This window comes from Malus domestica, chromosome 01 (assembly GCF_042453785.1).
Source record: "Malus domestica chromosome 01, GDT2T_hap1".
In the NCBI taxonomy this organism is placed as follows: Eukaryota; Viridiplantae; Streptophyta; class Magnoliopsida; order Rosales; family Rosaceae; genus Malus; species Malus domestica.
In genome coordinates, this window is record NC_091661.1 from 12,713,953 (window position 1) to 12,741,688 (window position 27,736).

Here is a 27,736-nt window from a genome sequence, read left to right on the forward strand (position 1 = left end):
CTAATTCATCTTCTAACCCTTTTGTTGAGCACAATTTATTTATGTATTCTTTCAACATACCTTGACAGTTGACAGTAGTTACTTTTCCTTTTCAATCCAATCATCTATACCAAACGACACCTAATAACGAGTCATTTGGAATTTAAGATAATTTTATATGGCGCTCTAAATCCCACCAAGTTTTCAGGTTTAAGTTTGATATCCCCGAATTAAAAGGTTTAATATTGAAATTCTCATATTGACAAGAACAAATCAACTACGAAGTAGCTATTATATTGTTATTTGTCTTTCCAACGTTGATCCTGAATTCAAAATATCATCCCTTATTTGATAGAAAAGAAGTGAACTAATGCATCTAGTAGAAAAGAAGTTAGGACTTTTTCAGAAATAATTTTTTTTGAATATGTTGATGCACAAAACCAGTGGGGTCTTGGAACAACGTAAATCCGACCGTGAATCTGCAAGAAAGTAAAGAACACAAGATGTATCGTGGTTCACCCCAATGTTTGGGCTACGCCCACACTGATATTGTATTTCTCTGTTTGTGAGAGGATTGTGAGGGTGAGAGCTTTCGTATGTGAGGATCAGAGCTTGAGGTTTGTGAGGATGAGGAAGCCCTTTTATAGACTAAGGGCTCCTCCCCTTTTTACATATTTGTCCCTTCATTGATTACATAATTACATTTGAGTTCTTCGAGTATTTATACGAAATCTAAATACGGAGGTCCTAAGTATGGTACAAACAGAATACACATTATTACTTTTATAAGCTACATTAAGACGAGGAGGAATGGTGCCAGACGCAATGGATTAAAGCAAAAGGCCCTAATAATTATTTGATAATGATTTTGGGATAATTATTGTTCTTTTCCATATAACTCAATTATGAAAAATACTTCATGTATGTCAGACGGTATTTGTACATAGGAGAATGACTAATGACGATGTATGAGGAGCCAACCAGTTTTCTTTATAAAATTTGGATGTTTACCATCTTTGTTCGGTAGTCATCATCACAAATTTGTTGGGTCATGAGTGTTAACTTTCAGTAGTATTCTCTAAATACAAACTACACCAACGTGGACGTAACTCAACTTTAGGTGAACCACAACACATCTTGTGTTCTGATGCGTTTGTGTGATTTTACAATTAGATCTAAGTTGGTCCACTTTTGTGCATCAACGTATAACAACTAACAAGAGAACATTACGTAGTTGAATTGTACAAGATTAGTCAAGTTGACAATCATCACTTGCCCTCCATTAACAGTACGTACAGAGGAGATGAGATTAATTATGAACACATAAGAATAGAACTGAGAGAAGTAAGGTTTTATATAGGGCACTTTGGATGCGGTCTCTAGCTATCAATATTCTTTGATTGAAACCTTGTCTGTTTTTAGTTTTTTATCAAAGTCTTTGACATTAATGTAATATGTAAGTTACTATAGTTTTTAAATTAAAAATTGACATTTGTATTTGTTTATATTAACAAGACTTTAAATAAAACCCATAATTTGTGGGATTAAAAGTAATAAAATATAAAGTATACTCTGTGGAGCCAAAAATAATCACAAGGCGACACGTGGATTTTTGACAAAAAAAGACAAAACTACCCTTGAGGTATATCGGGAATCCTACGCGCAAGCAGCAGACAATTATCCTTCAACCAAGTCAAAAGTGCCCAAAATAGGTATCAACTTAAAACCTAATTTATTCATATATTTCCCATTTCATTATTTAGCTAATCAATTAGCTAAATAATATACTTATTCCTTTCATATTTCCTAAAATTGATTAATTAAGGGATTAATTACCTAATCAATCCCTTAATTATCAACTAAACCTCCAAATTATAACCAAAAACCCACTAGGGCCGGCCATGCCCTTTATTTTCTGTTTGTTGCTGCCATTTTCTCCCCCTTTTTATGACATTCAAATAGCTAGTTAATTAGGTTATTACTATTTGCTAATTAACTAGCCAATTATTTCCATAACTCCCCAAAATAACTAGCCCATTATCTCCATAACCCCCCAAAATAAATCACCCTTTCCTCTCCTATAAATTGGGTCCCATTTTCACAAAACACTAGTTCCAATTCTCTTACAAAAAATCCCAAATATTCTAAACACTATTTCTCTCTAAAATTCTAACTTTGGCATCGGAGGTTCTTCGGCCAAAGCCCCCCCCATTCATCATGGGCGCGTGAGACTCTTGGCCTTAACCTAAGGTGCTAGTTGTTTTGTAGGTGCAAAATCGTCCAAGATCGAAGAGGAGAAAATTTGCATCCACATAATCTCTATTATATTGTGTGTGTGTGTGTGTGTGTGTGTGTGTGTGTAGGTACATTCATCAAAATTAACAAAATTATTTTACCAAAACAAAACATGGGTACATTCTTCAAAACCACAAGAAACAAAAGATATTAAACTTAATAAAATTTCTAAATTTCTTCGATTAAAATTAATTATTGTACCAAAACAAAACATGGGTACTTTCTTCAAAACCATAGGAAAAAAAAAGACATTAAACTTAATAACATTTGTAAATTTCTTCGATTAAACTTAACATGGATACATTCTCAAAATCTACTAAAAAGAATGTACCCATATAAATTTAAAAATGGATTAAAAAATTTTGATTGGATTTTATATTGAAAAATTGGGTTTATTTTATATTAAAAAATGGTACATTTTACATATAACAAATTGGTACATTTAAGAATGGATACATGACACACCCCGTCCCGAAGGAGGGCATGCTGGCCGTCACGTGAGAGTGACGTAACCATTTACACAGTTCGGAAGCTTTTAAAATACAATTACTAAAGTGGAAACCCCCGAGGGTGAGTCCTACTTTTGTGAATTCTGTCAGAACGTCGTTGGGTTCCTCGTGGCCACCAAAGCTCTGCTAACTTGAACCTGGAGGGGCGAAAAACAAAATTGAGTGGGTCAGTAAAACCAAAGCTTTTCAAAAACATTTTGCCAAAAATAATTCTAACCCCTCTCTGTAAAACCTGTATACTTTTCCCAGAAAATAACATAATAGTATAAAAAAAATATCCTCATATCTCAAATCATCAATCTGCATCAAAATCCAGAAATCATGCCATGCCATAAAGTCAAAACAGAATATGGATGCATCAATATAACAGGTGAAATAATAAATCAACCGGAGACCCTACAATGGTCCTGTACGGCTGATTCTAAAGCTCAACATCCCACTCAGCCGGAGTCACCACAGTGACCTATACGGCCCTGCTGGAGTCACCAACTGTGACCTGTACGACACTACACTGCACATCACTCGGAACTACGTATAGTAGTCTGTACGATGAAAGGTGTATAAATACGCTCTAGTGCTTCTCTCATCAATCATCAGCGCGCATAACTAAGGTCACCCACTAGTCGGAATCACATCTAGTGATCTATACGACTAGCATGTTGGAACCCTCACATGGTCTGTACGACATCCACCTACTTGGATCCAAGACGAGCGTGCGGTGTGGTGAATAATAATATAAGCACTAACACCTAAGGTGCAGGTTATGAGCTTTCAATGCAATTCTCATAAAATAACTCATCTGAATAATATAAAAACTCACTTGTGCGTCCACCGCGTCAATTAACATATATATGCATCCATTATCAAACTAAATATCTCAACATTTGCATGCATGGCAATTTAAATCATAATTTTCATATAAACGAATTTTCTGGGAAAAACAGTTGTATATAGGTAATACGACAACAAAACTGCCCACTCACTTGGAGTTCGCCCTACAACTCCCTAGCACAATACGCCAAGGCGCCATGACGATCGGCGCCTAAAACAATAATCAAATCCAACCTCAGAATTCATATCGATAGAATATATAACTTATATAAAATACGTCACTACGTAGTTCGATCCGGAAGATCTCCCACTCAGATTTTAAATCCGTAACTTCCAGAGGTCCACAATATATCTCTAGGACAACATCCTAAAATTTCATTACCATCCAACGGTTGGATCTCCGTCAATTTCCAAAACCAAGTGACGGTTAACATTCTATTTTATGAACTTACAACTCTAATTCTGGAAGATCCGTAAATCGGATTCCCGATCCGTAAGTTCCTATAATCCTCAAATATTACGTATTACAACGTATCAAAGTTTGGTGACGATCCGACGGTTAGATCGTAAATTCACATTTTTTTTTCTTAACCACGAATCGTAACCAACTTAGGTTCAATTACTCAATAACTTCTCATACGGTGCTCAAATTGGGTATATGAATATACCACAGTGACCTACTCGACGTCACGGACGTCGTAATATTTTTAGAAAGATTTTCTGATGTGGCACGCGCCCCCACGCGCCAAGGATAGGCACGGTACACGCGCGCCCACGCGCGTCTTCTTCCTCGCGAGCTCGCCGGACTGGTTTTTCCGGTGGCCGGAAAACTGGGCAATTTTCAATTGCCTTGTTCTCCTTCGTTTCTCAACCATTTTCTTCGTATAATATATCAATTTGAAGCCCTCAACATGCAGAATCACATTAGACTAGTTTCAAGGTCTAAAAATCACGAAATCTCACCGGAAAAATTCCAAGAAAACCGGCCAAAGTTGAACCCAGTGATCCCGACGTCCAAAACCTTCAAACGAAGCACTCCGAGCTTCCTTGGGACCTCACTAAGCTCACTACAAGCTTAGAATTCCCTGAAAATCAAGAATTTATGTGTGCATGAACAGTATCATAAAATGGGAGTTCGGGTTTCACGTGATTCCGAGGGTTTCACTTCCTAAAACTAGTACCATTCAACTCAGAACATCAAAAGGATGAAGAATCATACCTTATTTGCCTCGATCTGTGAAGTTTAGAGGGTTCTTAGGTGAGGCCGTACAATTCGAGAGTGAGAGAGAGAGAGAGAAGTCGACGGGGAAGAGAGAGAGACACGGGGGAAAGAGAGAGGGATGAGGTGTATGTGTGTGGTCCAACCACAATCAAAAATCTATTTCTTACCACACAAAACACAAACTAAAATTTAATCTACATAAATATAATTTACAAAAGTTTATGAGATGTGTGCGTTTAGTCCGAAATATATCACACACACACACCTACCTTAGTCACGTTAAGGTCATTTCCGTCATTTCACATTCCCGATATAGAAATCCCGGGACGGGCTGTGACAATACATTTAAGATTTAAAAAAATTGAAAATTATATGAATGGGTACATTTAAGATTAAAAAATTGAGAATCTTTTTATAAAAAAAACTAATGGGTACAAACTTATTGTATTTTTTTTTTATTTTGGAAATGTTTGAATTGAAAATTAATTAGGAGTTTAATAGAGGTGTGAGTATTAAAATCCTAAATCAATTACTAATTTTTATTTTAAAAAAATTATGTAATAAACATGTAAATTCATCATCACATTAATGCTAGAGACTTCAATCAAAATTTAAAAATAATAAGATCTCAGTAAATGAATAATAATAACTAGGGACCGAATACTAATTTTTCCGTTTTCTATTATCTCTTACTAGCTGAACTGATTACAAGCTTAGAACCTAGTTTTAATAAGTCAAAGTTTGTCTTGAACCCTCTTGCTCCTTAACAAAGTGATAATCACCATAATAAGATAATGTTTAAGAAAGCTGCGGTTATTGCTAAAACTTAAGAAAACAAAACAAATAAATGGGAAGTGCTTTTACACCCCAGTTTCTTCTCCAAATCCTAATTATTTACTACCTTTATCAAGATTAGCTTTCATGCACGCGCTCACGCAAGACATTTTTTGAATCACGGCATGCTACGCGCGACTTACATATTTTAAATGTATTTATATGCGTAAATTGACAAAAAGAAAGTCAAATATTTGAAGTAAATGAATAATCTTAGATCATGCTAGAAGGAACCCCTCATAAATCAATTAAAGCAGCTGAATTCACATAATAAAATTAGTCTCTATTGAATTTATATTAAGAAAAGAGAAAATAATATTTAATAAACAACTGATTAAATCACATTATTGCTAACTCATTGTGAGGCTAAGTCCACCCCCACCCCCTTAGTGTAGATAATATTGTTTGTTAAAAAAAAACAAACATTTGACAACTAATTTAATCACATTATTATCCGCGTGCAAAATACTTTTTTTATAACCTACATTGCACGCCTCTTAAAATGTTTTGAATGTGTTTAAAAATAGAAAAAATAATATTTAATGAAAAACTAATTGAATCGCATTATTACTAGCTTATTGTGAGGTACTAATTATTTAAAAAAAAAAAAACTGTACAAAAGAAATTAATTATTAAAAAAATACTATTAAAATGACAAAAATGCCCATGCCACATTTGATGCATTTTTTTTAGTTGCTTTTTAAGTTTTTTTTTTGTTTAAGGGGCATTTTTGTCCCCTTCTTTGGTGAAGCTTGTGACACCAAAAACACTATTCATTAGACCCTTGACTTTATATATAAAGATTTAACGTATGATTTCTTTTTCAATTTGAGAAATTATATTAACTGATGTAACAACTACTGTAGTGACCCATCCGATCATTTTCGTGCTCTCTTTGCGTCCTATGCCTAACAAAGTTACATTCCTACGGTCCAGTCAATTTTTCCGAGCCATTACAATGCAGAATGAGAGAAAAGATGTGTTAAATGATCTCCTCACTATTAATAGTAAGCAGATTGATGAGTTGCGTCAACCCAACTTACATAGAAGAAGTCGGGCCATTTTTTTAATAAAACTTTAGAAGTACTTTGTTTGATTGTACCTAGTTTTCATTTATAGTTTTTTTATTTTTATTATAACTGTTCTCAATTTTGAACATCTATCGCTATAAAAAAGCATAACTCACTTGTACCAAGTTAAGAAACTCAGCAACTAAAAGATACATGTAGTCTACTTAACAAAAGGTAAAAATATGTAAAGAGTAAAAAAAAATATCTTTAACCTATTTAGTAATTTACCTAGCAAAAAGATTTTAAAAAAAAAGAAAAAAAAGTGGTGATAAATCTACCCCACTATCTTATTTTCCACCCGCATTTTAATAAAAATTTTAATACTAATTTTATACTTTGTAAAATGACATCCAATGTTAAGGGTAGCATTGTAGAAGACTAAGTTGGAGATAAAACTTAGAGTTGGTTAATTTGTTGAGATTGTTGTATTAGGTGGCAAGTTAGTTAGAAGGTTAGAGTTATGTGAGAGTGTGGAAGGTTGTATATATACAACAATATTGTAATTTTATGATTCATTCAATGAAATTCATTTTCTCTAACATGGTATCACTCGCCATCTATCCACCGACTTGATCCAATCCATGCTCTCCCTCCCACAACTTGTTCGCTAAGCTTTCTTCCTCCCTAAGCTTCTTGATAGCCATAAAAGCACACCACAAAGTAGCACACAAATATCCTATTAATTTTCCTTATTAACACTAAAATTTGTCGATTGTAGCATATGAAAATAAGGGTCTTTCCCGCAGAAGATTGTTTTATCCAAATACTTAAAATGTCACAAAAACGGGGTGGCTGTCTCCACTGACCAGCCACCGAACAATAATTATTAGACTAACTTACACTTATCCAAATGCAACGAAATTTTATACACATAAACTAGACACACCAAGCTATGCTCACACAAAGTTTTGGGATTTTTGGAGTTGATTAGCTATTTCAATTAAATAGGACAAAACAGGACCTCAACAAGTTTTAAATAATACCAATAGATTTTAATTCACAAGTTAAGAAAACGAGTTAGGGGAAATGCTATCCACCACCAAATAATCATGCAAGCATGTTATGTTTCATTCAAATCCCTTTTATTTCCGGATGAAGATGCTCAAGTTGGCTCACTGTTAGAACTCAACCTATTACTCTTTCTTACGTAGTATGTTAAGAGAATGGCGTTTTCAACTTAACTTAGTCCCTAACATGCAATCTAGAATGGCGTGTTCATAGATTTAACAAGTAGAAATCATTAAGAATAAAAAGAGTTTGAGTCATCACAAGGCATCGTAAGTACTGGCGTTGTCTTACTTATCCTAGAAATCGGTTCACATGTTAACCACAATTAACAAGTGCTACTCTAGAACATATGTAGGTCCTCATTCAACAAGGGCAGGTAAACATATATTCATAGCATTAAAATCCTAAATATGCTCACTATGTATGCATCCATAGAAACACATAAAGAATTTATCAATGACATAAGTAGTGAAACAATTTTCATCCTTTCATAAAAGTCATTCACACAAAATATCACAACAAACTTACAATCATATTCGGGGCTTCAAAACAGCCCCTAACTACTTAAAATTTAGTTACACATAATTCACAAATTAAACCAAAAGTAAAACATGGGTTTGAGAAGATAAAACCAAGAAAAATAGAGTGAAGCTTTGCTATCTGCCGTGCCTCTCCTCTGCTTCTTATTCTTCTTTTATTTCTTTTTCCACACAGTTTTCTCTGCTTCCCTGTCCTCTCACGTCAGTCTCTCTCCCCCCTCCCCCCTCTGTCTTCTTATTTCTTTTTCCTGCACAGTTTTCTGTGCTTCTCTGTGCACTGCTTCTGCTGCGCCCTCTCCTTCTGTGCTTTTTTTCTTCCACCTGCCTTCCTCTCTCTGTTTCTCGTCTTCTCTCCGCACACTTCCCTGTGCCTGGTCACTGCCTCTGTCTTCTGTCTTTTTATTTCTTTTCTGTTTTCTTCCCGCACTCTTAGTCTTCTCCGCCAGCCAGTCCGCTTTTCCCTTTGTTTATTCATGCCGTGCTGCACTCTTTCTTATTCTTCTATTTTTCTTTGCTTTTATCCCGCACTCCTCACTCCCTCTCCTGCTTTTTGTTCCACTTCCATCCCATGCGCACTCCACTTCCTTCCCACTCTTCTCTGTCTGCCGTTCTACCTCTTTCCTTATTCTTTTATTATGTCAGTGTATCCCTTTCCGTGACATTATTTTCTGTTGTTTTATTTTTTAATTTATTTTTTATTTCCTTTTCTCAATTTTGCTTGAAATTGAACCTAAAACAAAATTAACTGCACATTAACACAAGGTAAGGTAAAATGCCACAATTTTAACACAAAAACATCACAAAGACTTTAGAAATAGATGGTATAAATGCATGAAATATATGAGTGATCACTTCTACGCCAAGCTTTCACCGCCAAACCCTAACTCTCTCTCATGGCGACCTCAGCTTCTCCCTCTTCTGAGTCGGCTACATAGATTCATCTTGATCATCTCTCTAATTCAAGCTCCACTCTCTCTACACTTCAATTATGATTCAGAATATAGGATCTCTGGTTCTGATCAAGCTGACTACATCCAATTATCTCACTTAGAGTGCGTTGTTTGCTCCGATCTTCCGCGCTATAATCTTACTAGAATTCTTGATGGATCGGTGCCTCTTCCACCTCAATTCATCTCAGATGCTATTGGAAATCAAGTTCTGAATCTGGCATACGTTTCTTGGTTTAAGAACGATCATAACATCCTAATCTGGATCAATTCCACGCTTTATGAGTCGATCATTCCTTACACTGTTGAAGTCACCACATCCAGAGAGCTTTGGGCAAAATTGGAGTCACGACTCGTGACGACCTCTCAATCGCACATCCATGAGCTCTAGCATCTTGAAAGGCAATTCCACAGCTGCTCAATATCTTCAACCAATTGAAGAGATCAATGATGCTCTTGTTAATGTTGGTGCCCTGGTTGAAGATTCTGAACTAATTTATGTCACACTTCACGGTTTACCACGGGAATATTGTGGATGCAAATTTCTTCCTCCTCGATCTTGGACGATTTTGCACCTACAAAACAATTAACATCTTAGGTTAAGGCCAAGAGCCTCACACGCCCACGATGAATGGGGGAGGGCTTTGGCCGAAGAACCTCCGATGCCAAAGTTAGAATTTAGAGAGAAAGAGTGTTTAGAGAATTTTGGGATTTTTGCCAAAGTGTTGGAATTAGCTTTTTGGTGAGAATGAGAGTATATTTATAGGGATAGGAGGTCGCTAGGGTTTTTAGGTTTAATTTAGGTTTAATTAGCCAATTTATTATGATAAATTTGCTAATTAAACATAAAGGGAATAAATGGATGGTTATAGAATCAATTAGCTAGCTTAATTGGGGTAGCAAAGTGGGAAAAGATAGGGAAAGTAGAAAGATTAAGGGGATGGCCGGCCATGTGATGTTTTAGGGTTGAATTGATTGTATTTTGTGGTTATTTGGATATAATGGATGGTTTAATTGAGAATTAATGGGTCAATTAGGCAATAAACCCATTAATTAGCCAATTAACATAATTTAAAAGGAATGTGTTTGGGAATTACCTTGTAGAAAGGATTTGATGAGATGGACTTTGAATTGTTACCTATTTTGGGCACTTTTGTCTTGGTTGAAAGAGGGTTGCCCGCTGCTTGCGCGTAGGAACCTCGTTGTACTGCAAGGGTATTTTGTCATTTTTGTCCAAAAAACCCACATGTCGCCTTGTGAATATTTTTGGCTCCACAAATGCCCCCACACCTGTTGGGCTGCTCGCAGAAAAGGGCGGCAGGTGTAGAGATTTTCTTGCTTTAGGAAACTTAGGACTGCTTCCTATTTTGATGTAGATTCTCTCTTTAATAGGAAATTAGATCCTTCTAGGAAAGGGAAATAAATTTCTCTCAAAGCCTATTTAAGTCCACCTTAAGTGGGTTATTAAATCAACTTTGGAGAGCGATTTATTCTACCCTACAAGAGAGAGATAGCTTAGAGGATATTTGTTCCCCCTCCTCTAGCAATCTTCTACATCTTGCCCGTGCAAAGGACCGTCTTTCGTTGCTTTCTTCGTCTTCTTCGTGCCGCACTAATGTAAGAAAAATTTAATTTTTCTTGCCTTATTCTTGGATAGTGCTATTGCGGGGTAGCCGTCGGGGTGGTGCGGCACGTCGGCTGGCAGGGGCCAGGAGCTGGCTCGGCATGAGCTGAGGAGATGTCGTGGCAGGGACCACTGCTTGGGCAGCTTGGCTTGGCTTGAGCCAAGGGCAGCTTGTGCAGCTGGGGTCGAGGATTGTGGCGCTAGGGCACAGTGTTAGGCGAGCCACATGGCTCATGTCCTTTGGGCTCTTGGACCTGACTCGTGCCAGGCTGGCGATTGAGAGAAATAAGGAGATTGCGGGTCTCATGGGCTGCTGGATGTTGGGCATGCAGGCCTTCTGCCTGCTGGAATGCTGGGTTGAGCTCCCCTGCTGAGTACCATGAATGTCGTTGGCTGCTTAGTCTTCTTTGCTGAAAGAAATGTGGGCTGCTCCAGAAAGATGAGGTAAAGAGGATCAAGGCAGATGCATTGGCTTGTCTGATCGCTGTCGTGGAGCTTACTATGAATGAAGATGGAAAGAAGAGATCTTCCCCGCCTGCTCATGAGATGCCTAGTTAAGAAAAAACTGAAGACTTCTTCTGCTGCTCATGAGGGTCCGCTTGCTACCGAGAGGTATGTGATTGACATGACTTCTTCTAATGGGAAGAAAAATAAGGCTGCTAGATTTGAGCATGTGGCGTCTTCCATGTTGAGAATGGCTAGTACAATTGTGGATAAGATTGCTCAGCGTAAAGGTTTTATCATGCCCCCAGTGCCGAAGTCTGTACCAGGACGTTCTTTGGGAGCCAAGTCCGGTTCACCTTTGTAGAGACTTGCTATTATGAAGAGTGGTAAGGTGGACTCTGCTGCTAAAGTGGCGCCAAAGCCTACTCCCTTTGCTACTGAGATTGATTCGCCTTAGATTCAAGATCTTAAGCTTGCAATTTTTTAGATTGTTTCGCTGCTTATGCTAAGAAGGGAGTGGATGAGCTGCAGCACGTCTGTGTTAGTCTGCTTAAGAAGAATGAGCAGCTGAAGGGTGAGAATGATGGGCTTGAGGTTTTAAGACCTTCTCTATTTCTCCGAAAGACTTGCTTGCTTTTACTTTTAAGGCTTCCATTGGTGAAGTAGTTGGAGAAGTTAGTGCCCAGACTGGGGCAGCCGGGGGTGAAGCGCCGGATGATGCCGCTGCTAAGAGTGTTACGGCTGTTGAAGGTGTGGCGACCGAGTAGTCGTGGGATGTCCAAGCTGCTGTAGTGTAGTATTTTAGGTAGCCTTTAGGATTTTCTTTGTTTTTCCTTGTAGCTCTTGTTTTGCTTGAACTCCTTCGGCCTTTGCTAGTTGTTTATAAACATGTTTTCCTTCGTTTTTCTTCATCTTCACTTCTTTTGTTCATGCCCTAACCTTTAGACTTGATAGACCAGTGGCAGGCATGCTACTTTTTTATAAGCAGACAAGCTCGCGTAGCCTATGCAGCCGTAGGTGTTGGTGTAGAACTTTGCAAAGTTGTTAGCCATAGGGTTGGCAGCCGGATGCCTTACTTACAGAAGAAGAAAAGTCCGCGTAACCACTAGGCTGTTAACCTTGACTTTCTTCAGTTCCGTAGGTTGCGTAGCAAGTATCACAACACTTTAGGACTTGGTGTAGGTTGTTCCGCGCTTGGCAGAGGTGAAGCTTATCGATTACGTAGCATGTCGACAGTGGATAAAACTTCGTATATGCGCGCTAGCTTGTTTAACCTTTCACAAGAATGTGCGGTTGTATAAGTCTAGCGCGGCTTTACTGCTCGAAGGGCAAGCCGTAGGCAGTCTTCCGGAATCCGTAGGCTACCTTAGTGCACTCGGTAGCAGCTTTAGGATTCCAGGGCAGCCGTCCATCAGATGTACTGCGTAATGTGCCTTCTCCGTCTCTAGGGCCCGGTTCCTCACGGATTAGGCCAAGAGACCTAAAATCCTTCAGTTAGCTAAGCCTTGAAAAGACCATTGCGGCTACTTCTAGGAATCCCGGCGCAAGCCATCGTGCATCTAGTTATACTAGGGCAGCCAGGCTCATCCATGTCTGGATATTCGGAATGTAAAGTTTATCCTCCCGTCTTGGAGAGCTGACCCATATGGGTGTCGGGGAATTGGTTTACCCTCTCGCACTGGAGAGCAATTAGTTTACCCTCTCGCACTGGAGAGCATGGTTGGTCCATCGGAGAGGGGGGCGCAATTCCTGCGATGGGTCCCTAAGAAGGGCGCAGTCTTCTATTGAAGTGCTGGAGTGATCAGTTGTTGTAAGCATGCAGCCGAGCCAAGTTGTGATTACTTCTGAATTCCTCATTGAAAAACGAGTGAAACGAACGAGAACTTAGCTGTAAGGTAGGAACTGCATAACAATTGGATAGTCCTCGACTTGTGAGGTGGTGCCCGTCGAGCTTCTTGAGTCTTCGGGCTTTGATGTAGTAGGGGGTCACACATGGTACTTCTTCAGATTGTAGGCGCTCCACTACTTTTCGATCTTTTTATCGTTTCATGGTAGCGGAGGTATAATTACTCTTGCCGCCTATTCTGCTGAGCTTGTACGGACCTTCCCAGATGAGATCCATCTTTTTGGATGTTTCGGCCTGCCCGTTGCCTTGAGGATATCTCGGCATGGACATATGCTGCTTGATGCCATATTTTTGGAAGAACTTCGCCAAATCTTTGCCTACGAATTGCAGGCCGTTGTTGGTGACGATGGATTAAGGGATGCCAAATTGGTAAATGATGTTCCTCCATATGAAGCGCTCTATGTCTGTCTGAATCGTGGTTGTCATGGGCTATGCTTCCACCTATTTGGTGAAGTAGTCGGTTGCCACAAACCACGGCTGCTCGCGAGCCTTTGTTGTTGGATGCGCCGTTGACATGCGAATGCCAGAAATCTCCATTGAGGGAATATGTGCGGCTAAAGTGTGCTCGACTGCCTTCGGGGCATCGTTGGGCCGAGTTGTTGCGTTCGTCAGAAAACTTTGCATCTGCCAGGGTCTACGCCTTTATCGTCGTCGGTTTGGATTCGGCGGAATAGTGCGTCATGATGATGACTGCAGGTAACTGTAGAATACAGGTAATCGGGTCCCCAGCTCTTCTCGCATAATGGTAGAGCTTATTGCTACTTTAGATACCGTCAAACATGCGAATAAGTTCTCCGCTGCTTCTAGGGAGGTGATGTCGGGTACTTCTTCAAGTCATTGAATGTGCATTGGCGAGCCTCATCCCAAAGGGCATGCTTCTCTGCTAAAGCAAAAGAGTCTGCCAGAGTTAGATCTTCTTTCATGATCAATTTTCCGAATAGCGGGTGGTCTGCTGGAAGTCCTTTTTGGAAGGCTGCTCTAGCTATCGAGTCGTTGCATCCGACTATTTTTACCTTCTCTACTTTGAACCTCCTCACATAGTCGCGAAGCGACTCCTTTGGGTTCTTCTTGACGTCAAACAAATGGTCAGACTTCTTTTTGATCGAGCGATAGGATGAATATTCTTTGGTGAAAACCAAAGAAAGTTCGTAGAAATTCCGGATAGATTGTGGCGGCAGGGTGTAGAACTAATCTTGCGCCTCGCCTTGTAGAGTGGTGGCGAATATCTTGCACATGAGATCATCGTTGTTTTGATAAAGGATCATTGCGCTTTGGTAACGTTTTAAGTGTCTCTCATGGTCTTCATCCCCTTTGAAAGATGTGAAATGTGGCATGCTAAACTCGCGTGGAGGCTCTGCCTGCTCGATCTCCTCCGTGAAGGGTGACCTGCTTATGTTGGTTATGTTCCGTCGTAGTGCCTCGTCGGTGACCTCGTTGCGTTGGAAATCATGCAATCGGTTGGTCAAGAGTCCCTCTACTTCTTCCTGAATTTGCCTTTGTTGGGGTAGCAGAGCTCTCGGCTGCCCCCAGTCATGACTTGCTGGTCTAGGCTACTCTGCCATGTGTTTGGCTTGTCTATGCCGCGGATGCAGTGCATGTGGTGCGTTCCTAGTAGGCGAGCGAGTTCTTCACAGGCTGCTGGTTGAACTTGAGCTGGATTGAGTGACTGCTTCTCTCCGTCCGTCGTGCTGCCTACTCTGATGTGAGGTGGATGATGCTCCTTGTGGGCTTAGCTGCGAATAGACACTTTGCCCGGAAGGTTGCTCATGTTGACTATCGGAGTATGACCCCAACCGTGAATGTATGCTCATTCGTGGGCCTAGTCGAGAGTGCATGCTCCCTCGCGCTCTAAGACGGGAATGTACACTGCCCAAACGTTCGGCTCGTGGCTGGTCGAAGGGCTGCTTACCGGGACGCTGCTGGAAATGTTCGTCTGCCCTTGTCCTACTTCGGGATACCTCGTCCGGGGCACGTTGGATCCCGATACGTTGCAAAAGTTGATTCACCAAGGTTTTCTATTGTACAAGGGCGCTCGTCAACTCTATGACTTGTCGAGACAAGTGTTGTTCGCCATTTGGATTGGAAGAGCTTGGAAGGAATGCGCCTCCTTGGGCAGTGAAAGGGTGGTAGACTTCGGGCGCGAGATTTGAGTTGGGAAATGTCAAACCCGCGAAAAAATGTGGTGAGAATGCCCCCGGCTCGATGGTAGGTCCGGATGGTTGAGATAGTCTTGGGTCGACTTGGGCTGCTTGGAAAGCCACGGGAGCAGGCTGGGCCGTGAGAGTGGGCTGCTCGAAAGAAGCAGGCTGGACCACAGGAGTGGGTTGCTCGTCGGGAGCAGGCTGGGTCACGAGAGCAAGTTGCTTGGCAGGAACAGGCTGGGCCACGGGAGTAGGCTGCTGGCAGGAGCAGGCTGGGCCACCAGAGTGGGCTGCTCGACGAAAGCGGGCTGGGCCACGGGAGTGGGCTGCTCGTCGGGAGCAGGCTGGGTCACGAGAGCAGGCTGCTCGGCAGGAGCAGGTTGGGCCGTGAGAGTGGGTTGCTTGACGGGAGCAGGCTGGATCACGGGAGCAGACTGCTCAATACGCGGTGCATGTGAATGCGAGGCTTGGGCTTGGGTCCACGTAAACTTGGATGGCACGGCTTGGATCGTGGTCTTAGTACCGTGAGCCTTGGATGGCACGGCTCGGGCCGTGGTGAAGGCTCCATGGACCTCGCCACGAGTGGCTACCGAAGTAGCCACCGCGGTGGTTCCCATGGTGGCAGTGGTGAAGGCACCATGGACCTCGCCGCGGGTGGCTACCGAGGTAGCCACCACGGTGGTTCCCATGGTAGAAGCTTGTGGTGATGATGCCGCTTCCCTTATTGTCGCATTTTGCCTCACGGATCTCCGGGCCGTGGTGAAGGCTCCATGGACCTCGCCACGAGTGGCTACCGAAGTAGCCACCGCGGTGGTTCCCATGGTGGCCGTGGTGAAGGCACCATGGACCTCGCCGCGGGTGGCTACCGAGGTAGCCACCACGGTGGTTCCCATGGTGGAAGCTCGTGATGATGATGCCGCTCCCCTTATTGTCGCATTTAGCCTCACGGATCTCCGCAACCCCATTTCTTGAACATTAGAATTTTCACTTGTGGAATTTTCTAAATTTCTAGCCATTATATTTTGCTTATACGTTTTATCAAAGAACCTTTGCAAGTAAAAAAATTCTAATAATAAGAACGTATGAAAAATATTCAAATGGACTAGAAAATAAAGAAAAAACATTTTTGTGCGAGAGTCTTCTACGAGTATGGATTTCAACTCTCAATTAAAGCACCAATTTGTGGATGCAAATTTCTTCCTCCTCGATCTTGGACGATTTTGCACCTACAAAACAATTAACATCTTAGGTTAAGGCCAAGAGCCTCACGCGCCCATGATGAATGGGGGGGGGCTTTGGCCGAAGAACCTCCGATGCCAAAGTTAGAATTTAGAGAGAAAGAGTGTTTAGAGAATTTTGGGATTTTTGCCAAAGTGTTGGAATTAGCTTTTTGGTGAGAATGGGAGTATATTTATAGGGATAAGAGGTGGCTAGGGTTTTTAGGTTTAATTTAGGTTTAATTAGCCAATTTATTATGATAAATTTGCTAATTAAACATAAAGGGAATAAATGGATGGTTATAGAATCAATTAGCTAGCTTAATTGGGGTAGCAAAGTGGGAAAAGATAGGGAAAGTAGAAAGATTAAGGGGATGGCCGGCCATGTGATGTTTTAGGGTTGAATTGGTTGTATTTTGTGGTTATTTGGATATAATGGATGGTTTAATTGAGAATTAATGGGTCAATTAGGCAATAAACCCATTAATTAGCCAATTAACATAATTTAAAAGGAATGTGTTTGGGAATTACCTTGTAGAAAGGATTTGATGAGATGGACTTTGAATTGTTACCTATTTTGGGCACTTCTGTCTTGGTTGAAAGAGAGTTGCCCGCTGCTTGCGCGTAGGAACCTTGTTGTACTGCAAGGGTATTTTTGTCCTTTTTGTCCAAAAAACCCACATGTCGCCTTGTGAATATTTTTGGCTCCACAAATATGAATCATTTGTTGGTGCGATACAATTCCCGCTAGGTTCCACCACACTGAAGTAATTTGGTCCTATAATACAAGAGTATAGGCAACAAGAAAAAGACTTTCATCAACTCAACACACAAACCAAGGTCTACGCGAAACTCTTTCACACTCTTTTTGTGAAAAGTAAATGATCCACTAATTGTCAACACAAATTCTGACTGGATAGACGGGTTTGGGTTGGCAGCCGAAGGACAGCAAACGACTACATAGACGAGGTATCTAGAAGAAACCATTGAAGGCGACTGACTGGATAGATGGGCCAGGAGCTATAGAGTCAGTTTGCTTTAGGAGTTTCAATTGACTGGATAGATGAAGATTCTCTTTCAGTATGTGGCTGGCTATTTATCTTAAGTCTGAGTCGGCGAAGAGTCTTTGATTCTTCTGCCGAAAGAGGTCGTGAGGTATTCTATGATTGGTTACTCCCAGGTTACATTCCAAGTCCAGTACACATACAGCCGAACCAGTTTTACAATTAAGACGTTTGTCTACTTTGAGTATCTTCCATACAGTTTGGTACAAATTCGGCAGACCTATATTTTCACCAATATAGTTGAGGCTATCAAACCTAGTGCACAAGATCCAAAACTTCGCAATGATTGCATAACCACCACATTCAAGTTATTTGGCTGGCAGAGCATGGGGCGAATTGGAATGCCCACATCAATATTCAAGCCACCAAAAAATGGAGTTAGCTTCTAATAATTTGGCATACGGGCCACGTAGGCTTTATAATTTTAAAAATTAACACTTACTTTTAGGATTCTTTAGAAATATAGCCATGCAAACAAAACACCTATAGAAATGACAAAATTCACATGCCTCTTTGATATGTAAAATTATATTAAAATATAGCCTGCAATAAAAAGTATATAAACAGAAACATAAAAACACCCTATAAAATATGTATAAATAGATAAAAGGCATGTCTTTGAAAAAAAAAAAATGAATAAGATAGTGATCACAATAGAATGGGATCCATTAAACTTTTAATTCCTTTAATAATTAGAAAGTGTAAAAGTTCACGTAACATGTCAAAAATGTCTCTTATTTACAATTTTATACTAATAATACTTATTTTTAGGATTACTTAAAAATATGCCCTTACAACTCATATTTCTTCGACAACAACCAACCTATTATGCCAATATGGGGAGGACAACTAAGTTCATCAGAAATTTAAGCCATTTCATAATGCAGATAATTCTTGGAAAGTAAAAATTAAGAAATGTAACGCAAGTTGTTTCCATTTACTACATTACATAAAGAAGAAAGCATGATGCCAATACTAGTGGACAAACTAATAAAGGTTATTGAGCTAAATGCTGAGCTTCCTCCTGAATCCTACCCACCATTTCATACACATCAGCTGCAATCTCATTCACTGAGGTCAGCTGAGAATTATCTTCAATCTGTCTCATCAATTCAAACACAAAATTCAATTAAAAGTGGGTTTCACTTATTTATCAAACTAATAAGAGTGGTTCGGCTTAATAAATTAAACTCATTAAAAGTGTAATCAATTTTATTATTGGTATAATTACATTCATGAGGTGTGAGAAGAATTTCAAAATAGACCATGAAGTTTTAATATATATTTTTTTTAATTTTACACCATAAGGATTAATTTGTCCAAATTGATTGCTTGATGAAGGATTAGATATTAAAGAAGACAAATGCCTAAATCAATACATTTCAAAACTTTAGGGTGTAATGCGACAAAATTAAAACCTTGTGTCTCATTTTGAAAATAACCTCAATCGTGAAGGGTGTAAAATATAATTATCCTTTTCGTTTCTGTGTTGATATGTACTTATGAATCTAAACAATAAAAAACTCAACAAATTATTTATATCTTTAACTTACCTTGACACTGAAAGAGTAAAGGATCATACTATCCACGGTAGTGACATTGAGGTGAAGGATCATAAAGCGCAGAGAATGCAAACCAAGCACCATATTCAAGAGCTGCCTTGGCTGCTTTTTAACAAGCACTTTGATATTGGCATGGCTTTCCGCCATTGACACTTCAACATCTGCAATCGCCGACGACCGCTTCTCAGCCGTTAACTCATTTGAAAGCTCTATTGAGCTATTGTTGTATAGGCCATGGCCATGGTTGGTCGAACAGTTCGAGTACTGAGGGAAGGCGAAGAAGCTAGAGAAGATCGAGGCGAAATTTAAGTGATGATCTGATTGTTGATTGGTTCGTCTCTGGCCTTCTATAGATTGTAGAAGTTGCTCAAGCTCCTTCACGAAATTAATGGCTCCTCCGATAATTGATGCTTGGTCTCCCTATGTACCAAAAAGAACTCTAGGTAAGTTAGTAGAAGACATTAATTATTTTCTTCGAGTAAAACATGGAAAATTTTATGTTTTCATATTTTGCTTTTTCACTTTATGAGGAGAGGTTTCAATTATGTTGCAAAAGTATCATATATCAAATCTAGAGAGTTGGGTGAAATTTACTCTTTGGGCATAGGGAGCGGGCATCATAGAGCGGAGGGCAGCAAGATAGACATTCATTTGCTTCCTCCGATTGCGTTCAACAGCAATGTGGGTCATCCTTTGTGTCTCCATAAATTCCTTGTTCTTGATGCTTCGGATGCGCTTTCTCTTCTTCCGGCCTGTGGTGGCTGCCAGAGCTTCAATCGAAGGGAAAACGTGATTGAAAGCTGACCCATTATTTTTGTCAAAGTCATTGACACTTTGCACCATTGAAGAAGGTGAAGAGTCCAAACTCATATTGAAACCTTGTTGCCCTACCTTATTACTCTCTTCTTGGTGATCTTCTTCTCCAAAATCAAAGCCATGGCTCCAAGATCCACCACCACCACCACCTCCTCCTATGGCCTGCGAATCCTTCCAACCATGGCTATATTGTTCTTCTTGGAACACCACCGCCTCTAATGTCATTCTCTCTCTCTCTCTCTCTCCACGGGCTAAAATGCTGAAACCTAATAGAATATGTGAGGGAAGAACAAGGGCAAACTTTTTTGCTGCTTGAGTTATGGCGATCTGAGATCACTATAATTTAAAGGGAGAATGATTCTTCCAACAAACACAAAGACTAAGTGAACGATTTTCTTAGCAAGTTGCAGAGAGAGATCAAAGTTTAATCTAGCCAACAAGTTGCGGAGAAACCATATATATAAATATATAATCCAAGCCAACATGTAGGCATTGGGAGAGAGAATGTCGTCTGTGACTCTGCGTGTGGTCAATATTTCCTTCTGTATTATTGTGTGAATAAGATCTACAGCCAGTTTTAATTTGTGATTCTCTTTTGCTTAGAAATTGACGTACATGTTCATAATTTGGTCGTATTTACTGTGTAGACGTAGGGCTGACTCTGCTGGGAGAGTACGTGGCACACTGGGGGAAGCAAAAAGCAGCATGGGGCCAGCAAGTGTACAAAGTTTATTGTCAGGGGAAGAATCCACGGGTTAGGAGTGACCAAACAATGAAAGGGAGAGACATGCCCTGCAATCATCCATGACAAAGACCAAAAGACCAATTAATTATTTAGGTCCCCTCTCCATGGACTGATTGAGTGATATGTTCTAATACATTCTTATGATATATACGTGTTAAATTCTGCATCCTTCCTTTGGAGAATATAATTGTGCCAAGGTATAAATTGAATCATAAAAATAATATTCTCATCTTGCTAATGAAATGCAATCTTAAGGATGATATCACTTACAGGGCTGGCCCTAAGAATTTGGGAGCGCTAGGCGAGCTTTCGAAGTAGGGTCCTAAAATTTTTTGATCTCCAGTTCTTTGTATATTGATTTGTATAAAAAAAGAATTCGCTAAATACATAAAAAGTTCTATTTTCACATCAAATATCATTAAAAATTAATATCAAAAGAAGATAAATATACAAACCTTATTTAAACATTACACGATTCACGTTTTTAGATACAAATGTACTAAATGTTTGCAGTCAAGAGTTTAAGATTAAGAGTGAAGAACAATAAAACTTGATGATCAAGAGAGTAAATAACAATAAAACTTGATTAACGAGTATAATTAATTCAACGCCAATTGTTTCTCTTGTGTTTTTTTTTTCTTCTAAAATCAACATCACACTAACGAATTGAATATTAAAATAATCCATTGAATAAAAAGTTATTGAAAAGAAATATATAAAATTCAAAGTTTTGATGACTTTAAAGTACAATCTTTAAGAGCATATGATAGTTGGTTTAAACATTAAATAGAAATGGACAGAATGAGAAGTTGGTTTAAACATTCAATAGAAATGGAGAGAATGAGAAGTTGAAAGAAAAAAGATTGCAAAGAGCCTTGAGTTTTATAACTTTACATGCATTTGGACAGATGGATTGTGAGTTGGACAGTGAAAGGCAACTTCGTGTTTCGAACTGAACACCCCAAAGAAAAATGAAGCCAACATTTCCACTGCACTAACAAATGAGTTATGATATTTCTTACTTTTTTTTTGTATTTATATGTTAATTACAGGATATAAATTTTTTTGGGGGACCCTTCCGAAGTGGGGGCCCTAGGCGGGCACTTACTTGGGCTACCCTCAGGGCCAGCCCTGATCACCTACTAGCTTTTGGTTGATGATATTTTTCTATTCAATTGTAAAGGGAGTCTAAATTTCAACAAAAAATAAAAATAAATAAAGTCTAGTTTGATGAATGATTACACAGAGTATTTAATATATCAGTAATGCAACTTAAACCAAATTTGTAGACTAAATTTGCAAATTAAAATAATGTGTCACCAATAAGAAATAAGCACACGTTAATCAACACTTAAGTAATAATTCAATCATCAACTTCCATGTTATTTGGTTTGTAAAATTTGGTCTACAAATTTAGTTTCTCTAACATTATCCTTAATATATAGGATATTCTTAGCACTTTTTGCTTGTTGAAGCGTTGTACTTATATTGTGATACCACGATTTACATCCGTCATGCGGGTATAGAAATCTAACCACGAATTATATATATGTCATGCTGGTGTAGAAATCTAATTAGGGTATTTTAGCACAATTTAAAGGTTAAGAATATGTTTGGCATCCTCCTGGGATTCAATAATTTATTTTTTTATTTTTAAACCAGTAATAAGTTTTTTAGATATAAATTAGTTTAAATTGAAGGAAGTTGGACGTTGTAGAACGATTTTAATCAAGCAGTGCAGAAATAGAAGAATTTAAGCAATGGAACCTCAACAGCTCAACATCAGAGTAAATCCAGTATAGAACTTGAACAAATCTGTTGCAGACCTTGCTTGGTCACTACGACTTTCACTCTCTAACCGAGTCGGACTCGATCTTTACTCGTTTCGAGTTCGATCTCCAATCGATCTGAGTTCATCTTTCTATTGTGGACCTCCTGCTTGTGACTGCAAGAAAATTTAGCTTTCGGTGATAGCAACATCGTGCGTGGTGGTGAGTGAAAATGTCAACAACGTTAACAATATCGGGAGGATATAGACTTTATATACAATACATATCGACAACTATAACAATCCTTATTGACAATATCTATCGCCATTAAGAATAATAACACTTGTACAATATACTTACACGCATTGACAATATCTATGCAATTTTAATACTCTATCTATGATATATGTATATAATATTATATCTATGTAGGTGAAATTTTCCTCCAATATATTATCATTCGTGTACGTAGTTTATGTTGATATTTCTATTTTCGCAAACAAGTGTTTGTAATTATATTTCTAAAACAGCCAAATACCTCCAAATAACTCCTAGCTTTCTCTAGAACTTATGAATGAGACCTTCGGCACAGTTACAATTGGCAAATTGACGCGTAAAAATGCTCATCATGTCAACATTCAACCTAAATGATTAGTCATTAATTACAAAGTCTCTTTTGTATTATATTGCTAACAAAATGTTAATGCTTCCACGTCGTCGTTGTTGTTATTATTATTTGTTTAACTATGGTTTGCCACCAAAACATTTCCTCTCCGTGCACGTGTCTGAGATTCACAGTCAAACGTAAGCATGTTTGGATAAAAGAAGACAAGTTATCTCTGCAAATTTGCGTTGTATGCTACATCTGTGTTGGCTTGACTTGATGCTCATCACCCACCCACCAAATTGTTTAAGGGAATCTTTCAACTGGTTCACCAATTACTAGATTAAACTTACAAGTATTAGGTTTTCTTTTCTGTAGAATTATTAAATTTGATTTGGTTAGATTTGCATTGAGCAAAGATAGAGAGAGGCGAGAGAGAAGTTATGCGATGTAACGCACTATTTTTTTGTTTTTTGGAACAAACGATGCTAGTTATAATGTAGTTAAAATTCGTCTTTGGTTAGAATCAAAACTAAGCTCTCTTACTTACAAGTAAAGAGAAATACTATTAAACTGTAATACTAAGTAGCTTAACGTACATAATTGAGTATAAAGAGTACACGGCGTAGAACATACATAGATACAAGTGAAACTGTCTTGATTGACTAAAATCTTACATTATAACTTTATTATAATTTGAATACTTTGAATTTAGCCAAAATTATTAAAACCTTCCTAAATCATGAGAAATTTTTCGGCGTTCCCAGCACATTAAATGAGTTGGCATTCCCAACAAATAACAATTTGCCACCTAGCTCTTTCATTTTTCTAGAATAAAAAAATGCCAAATGTTAATTCTACATCAATACAATTCCTAATCTAACCCTAATACCAAGAACTCTCAGTAACTCAGACCAACAAACACATAAAACCCTCCACGCCGCCGCTATACTAGCAACAACCCACCTCCACCGATGGTTGGCGAATTCATCTGTGACATCCCGTCTCTTCTCACCTATTTCCTCGTTTTCTCTCTCATCTTCCCTCCGTTTTCTCCTTCTCTTCAGCATGGGACCCAATATGGTCGACGACAACTGCAATCCTTAAATCTGCTATCTTTGATGCTGACCTCTCGTATGTCCTTATCCGGCGAAAGAAAAAAAGGAAGAGAAAATGAGAAAGAAAGGGAAAGGGAGAGAGAGAAATAGGTGAGGCTTGGAGGAGCAAAAGAGGGATGGGTGGGGTGAGGGTGTTAGGCGCAGAGGATCGGAATCTGGGTAAACTTTGTTTTGTTTTTACTTAAGTTCAATTTTTTTAATTAAAGTTACACAGGGGTGAAATTGAAAGTTGAAAAAAAAAGAATTAATTCGGCTATCCCTAAAAGGAAGAAGGCCAGGTGTTTGATGCTCATTGGTCAATTGTCACTAGCAAGTTGGTATTCCCGGTACCTAGAAAAATTTCTCCTAAATCATGCTAAGATTAATACTAAATAGGGATTTTTATTTTTATTTTTTTCCCACAAATTTGAATTGTTTGAAATTTGAACAGATTTTTTTTTTCACAATAAAATTATTTTTGGAACAAATGATATATTATTGATTCTAAGAGAGTGGGTGAGTGGGCTAAGAGCCTATGTTTCACAATGGGCTAGCAATAATGTGGTTTAAATTCTCTTTTTAGTGAGAATCAAATCTAAAACCTCTCACTCACAAGTAAAAATGAATACCACTAGAATTTAATATTAAATGACATTTTTATTTTAACCATTGATGCGTATACAGTGCTGCTCACAAGGACCACTTTTTTAGGACATGTGAGGGACTAACTTATTGTAACCGACAGATTTATCAAACGCATTGCACCAGATCAAGAACAAAGAAAACCTGAGTTTTATTTTATTAAATTTTTATTTTTATTTTTTTAAATTTTTTTAAACGGAAAATCTATCTTATGTCTCCTTCCTCACCTCTTTACCCAACCTATAAAATTTCTAACACGGTAGATAGGCCGTCTTCAACAGAAGAAATTTTCAAGCGGATAGGGAAAACCATTTTTATTTTTCATTGGAGGTGTTTTTGCAAAACACCGAGAGATTAAAGCATGGAACCCTAAAATTCAAAGCATGAAAGTTTGATTAGATCACTTCACTATGTTCAGTGATTGATACTCCAAAATGACATCTTAGGTCCTGCTACGATCCAATTTAGTTGTGGGGAATATTAATCAATTTAATTTATGCATGATTTCAGTTCCCACTCCAGATTTATGCTCTCTGCAACAACAAAAAAAATGGTTCAACAGTCAACCTCCAGATTTCTTAATGAAGCTTCTAAACCTGGGCATGGCTGCTCAACGGCCCACCCCCACCCAATCTTCTGTTACCAAGGAAGTGAGACGAAAAAGAAATTGATGAGACGGGAGTTTCATCCTATTATTGATTTTTTTGTTTGTTTGTTTGTTTATGTTGTTCTTAATGGGGTGTAATGTGGTAGAATAAGTCTTTAAGAATTTATGCCGTAGGTAAGCATTAATTTATGTCTTGCTATCTTCTCTCTTTCTCTCTCTGTTTTCGGTTGTGGTCGCTCTCCCTTTGGCAAGAAAAGTCTTCGTAATTGTAGTCACTCTCTTGCTTTGTCAATGAGTTTTTATGGATATGTTGTGGTCATGAGTTTTTACTCAACCTCTCAGATCCTAAAGCAACATCTGTTGTTTGGTCAGTATGTTTGTGGTTTGTGCGCTTCATAAAAGACTGTGCGGAGGATGCTCGACTTTTGTTAGAGGTAACTCATAGCAAGACTTCTTTACTAATGATTACAAAATCATCAAAGGGCAGTGTGGTTCTTTCTTCACGATACCTTTAGTTCTTCGGCTCGCAAAGTTTAGTCCTTGTGACTAGGGTTTAGGATTTACAACTAACCATCCTCCATGGCCGAAGAATTATATTTTCTCCCTCATGAGTTTGTAATTGTAAAATTATGGTATTTTTTCGGCATGTGTATCCTCTTAAATTGTTCTATGGACAACATTTGAGTTGATCCGTAATTCTCATCTTAACTATATCGGGACACTGTTGAGAAGTGTTGATAACACACTCCATAGTCCATGAAAAAAAAAAAAAAAAAAAAAAAACACACACACACACCTAGAAAGCAGAGCAAATTCGTGCTCCCCGGCCTCCCAACCCTAAAATTTAGAAAGCTCATCGATCCTCCCTAGTTAGGCTGTCTCCATCCTCACAAATGAAGTCCACTCAATAAGGAGTAACATGAGGCGAAGATCATGGAACAACTTGAATATATATGTAGCCAACCTCTAACCTTCGAGCCCTAGGGCGTGCGCAAACACTCCAAACTCGTGCAAGTGCATTAATCAAGGAACCAAGATGCGTGATGTCTCTTATGATAACAAGCAAGTTTCCATAACAATTGACTTGTATCCAACATGAATGAGATTAAAACTTCGAAATAGTTGAATGTATTATATGAAAACCTAAAGTAATATAATTGGGTGGAAGAATCTGTCCATGCACCAATCATAGTCCTGTATTCTTTGCAATCGCCAAAAATTGAAGTGATGTTGTGACCCACACGCATCCAGCCGTAATACACTAATTATAGAAGGAATCACACGTAGCTTGCTTCCTGCAAGTGTATAGCATGCCAATTATTTGATGAGATATATTTTCATTAATTTATGTCCTAAGAAAGCTAGCTACAATTTGCTTGTGATCTGTCCTTGAGTTTATCTAGACTTTTCTATTAAGGAAAGCATCTTGTTTTTTTAGTGTTCAAGTTGTTCTCCTAAACCACGCAGCCTCTAATCGAAACTACTGTAGCAGGCAATATGTTACGCCAGCTGCTTGGTCTTGGCGTGAACATCTTGAGTCCTTCACCTTGATTTCATGTCCCACACAAATTGTTGGATTAAGTACCCACCCTATTTTTGTTTCTAGTCCCCTCTATATATATATATAATTATGCCAACAAATGTAGAGTAAAGAAAACTATCAATCAGTTGAAGATTTCTGAGGAAGAGAAACTTCAATTAATCCAAGTTTTGGAATTAAAAGACACAGACCATAGTCAGTCAGAAGATGATTTGGAATTATCCTCTTCTGATTACCATTCAATGAGCAATAGCTCATCTCTAGACATCAAGGTCGGATGTACTGATGCTTGTTGTAATAATAAAATTTCGGTCCTTAATAAACAAGAAGAACAAGAAGATTTTCTTCTGGAATTAATAAGTAAAGTCGATGACCCAGAACTTAAATCTTTTTATCTCAAAAAATTAAAGAAATTAGTTTCTTCAGAAGAACCAGGCACTAGTCAAATTCATTCTACTCCCAAAATCTCTCTTAGCAAAACCTTAGAAAGGTTTAATAAGACTAAGAAAGAAATAACCATCAAAGATCTCCAGCAAGAAATTAATAAAATCAAAGACGAAATTAGGCTTTTAAAGTCTGAAAATATAGAAGTCCGAACAAAACTTAGTAAAATTCAAACACGTTTATTAGTTAATTCTCATGAAGAAGAGCTTGCTAGTTCTTCATCTAGTTTAGAATCAGGTTCTCAATCTACTGAGAATATAATCTTAAGTCTTTTAGAAAA

At 38.6% G+C, this 27,736-nt stretch overlaps 1 protein-coding gene and 1 long non-coding RNA gene across 2 annotated transcripts; both read right to left on the reverse strand.

The window, feature by feature from the left end:
• Positions 1-2,645: 2,645 nt before the first annotated feature.
• Positions 2,646-4,972, reverse strand: LOC139195840 (uncharacterized). The gene is made up of 3 exons (XR_011580892.1): positions 4,834-4,972; positions 4,578-4,699; positions 2,646-2,920 (listed from the first exon to the last, which is right to left on the reverse strand). It is a non-coding gene; the product is annotated as an uncharacterized lncRNA (long non-coding RNA).
• Positions 4,973-18,484: 13,512 nt separating this feature from the next.
• LOC114827435 (transcription factor bHLH94-like) lies at positions 18,485-20,574 on the reverse strand. The gene is made up of 3 exons (XM_029109249.2): positions 19,787-20,574; positions 19,184-19,612; positions 18,485-18,729 (listed from the first exon to the last, which is right to left on the reverse strand). Exons 1-3 carry the CDS (start codon positions 20,231-20,233, stop codon positions 18,628-18,630), a joined length of 978 nt encoding a protein of 325 aa, XP_028965082.1. The 5' UTR covers positions 20,234-20,574; the 3' UTR covers positions 18,485-18,627.
• Between the last annotated feature and the right edge of the window lie 7,162 nt (positions 20,575-27,736).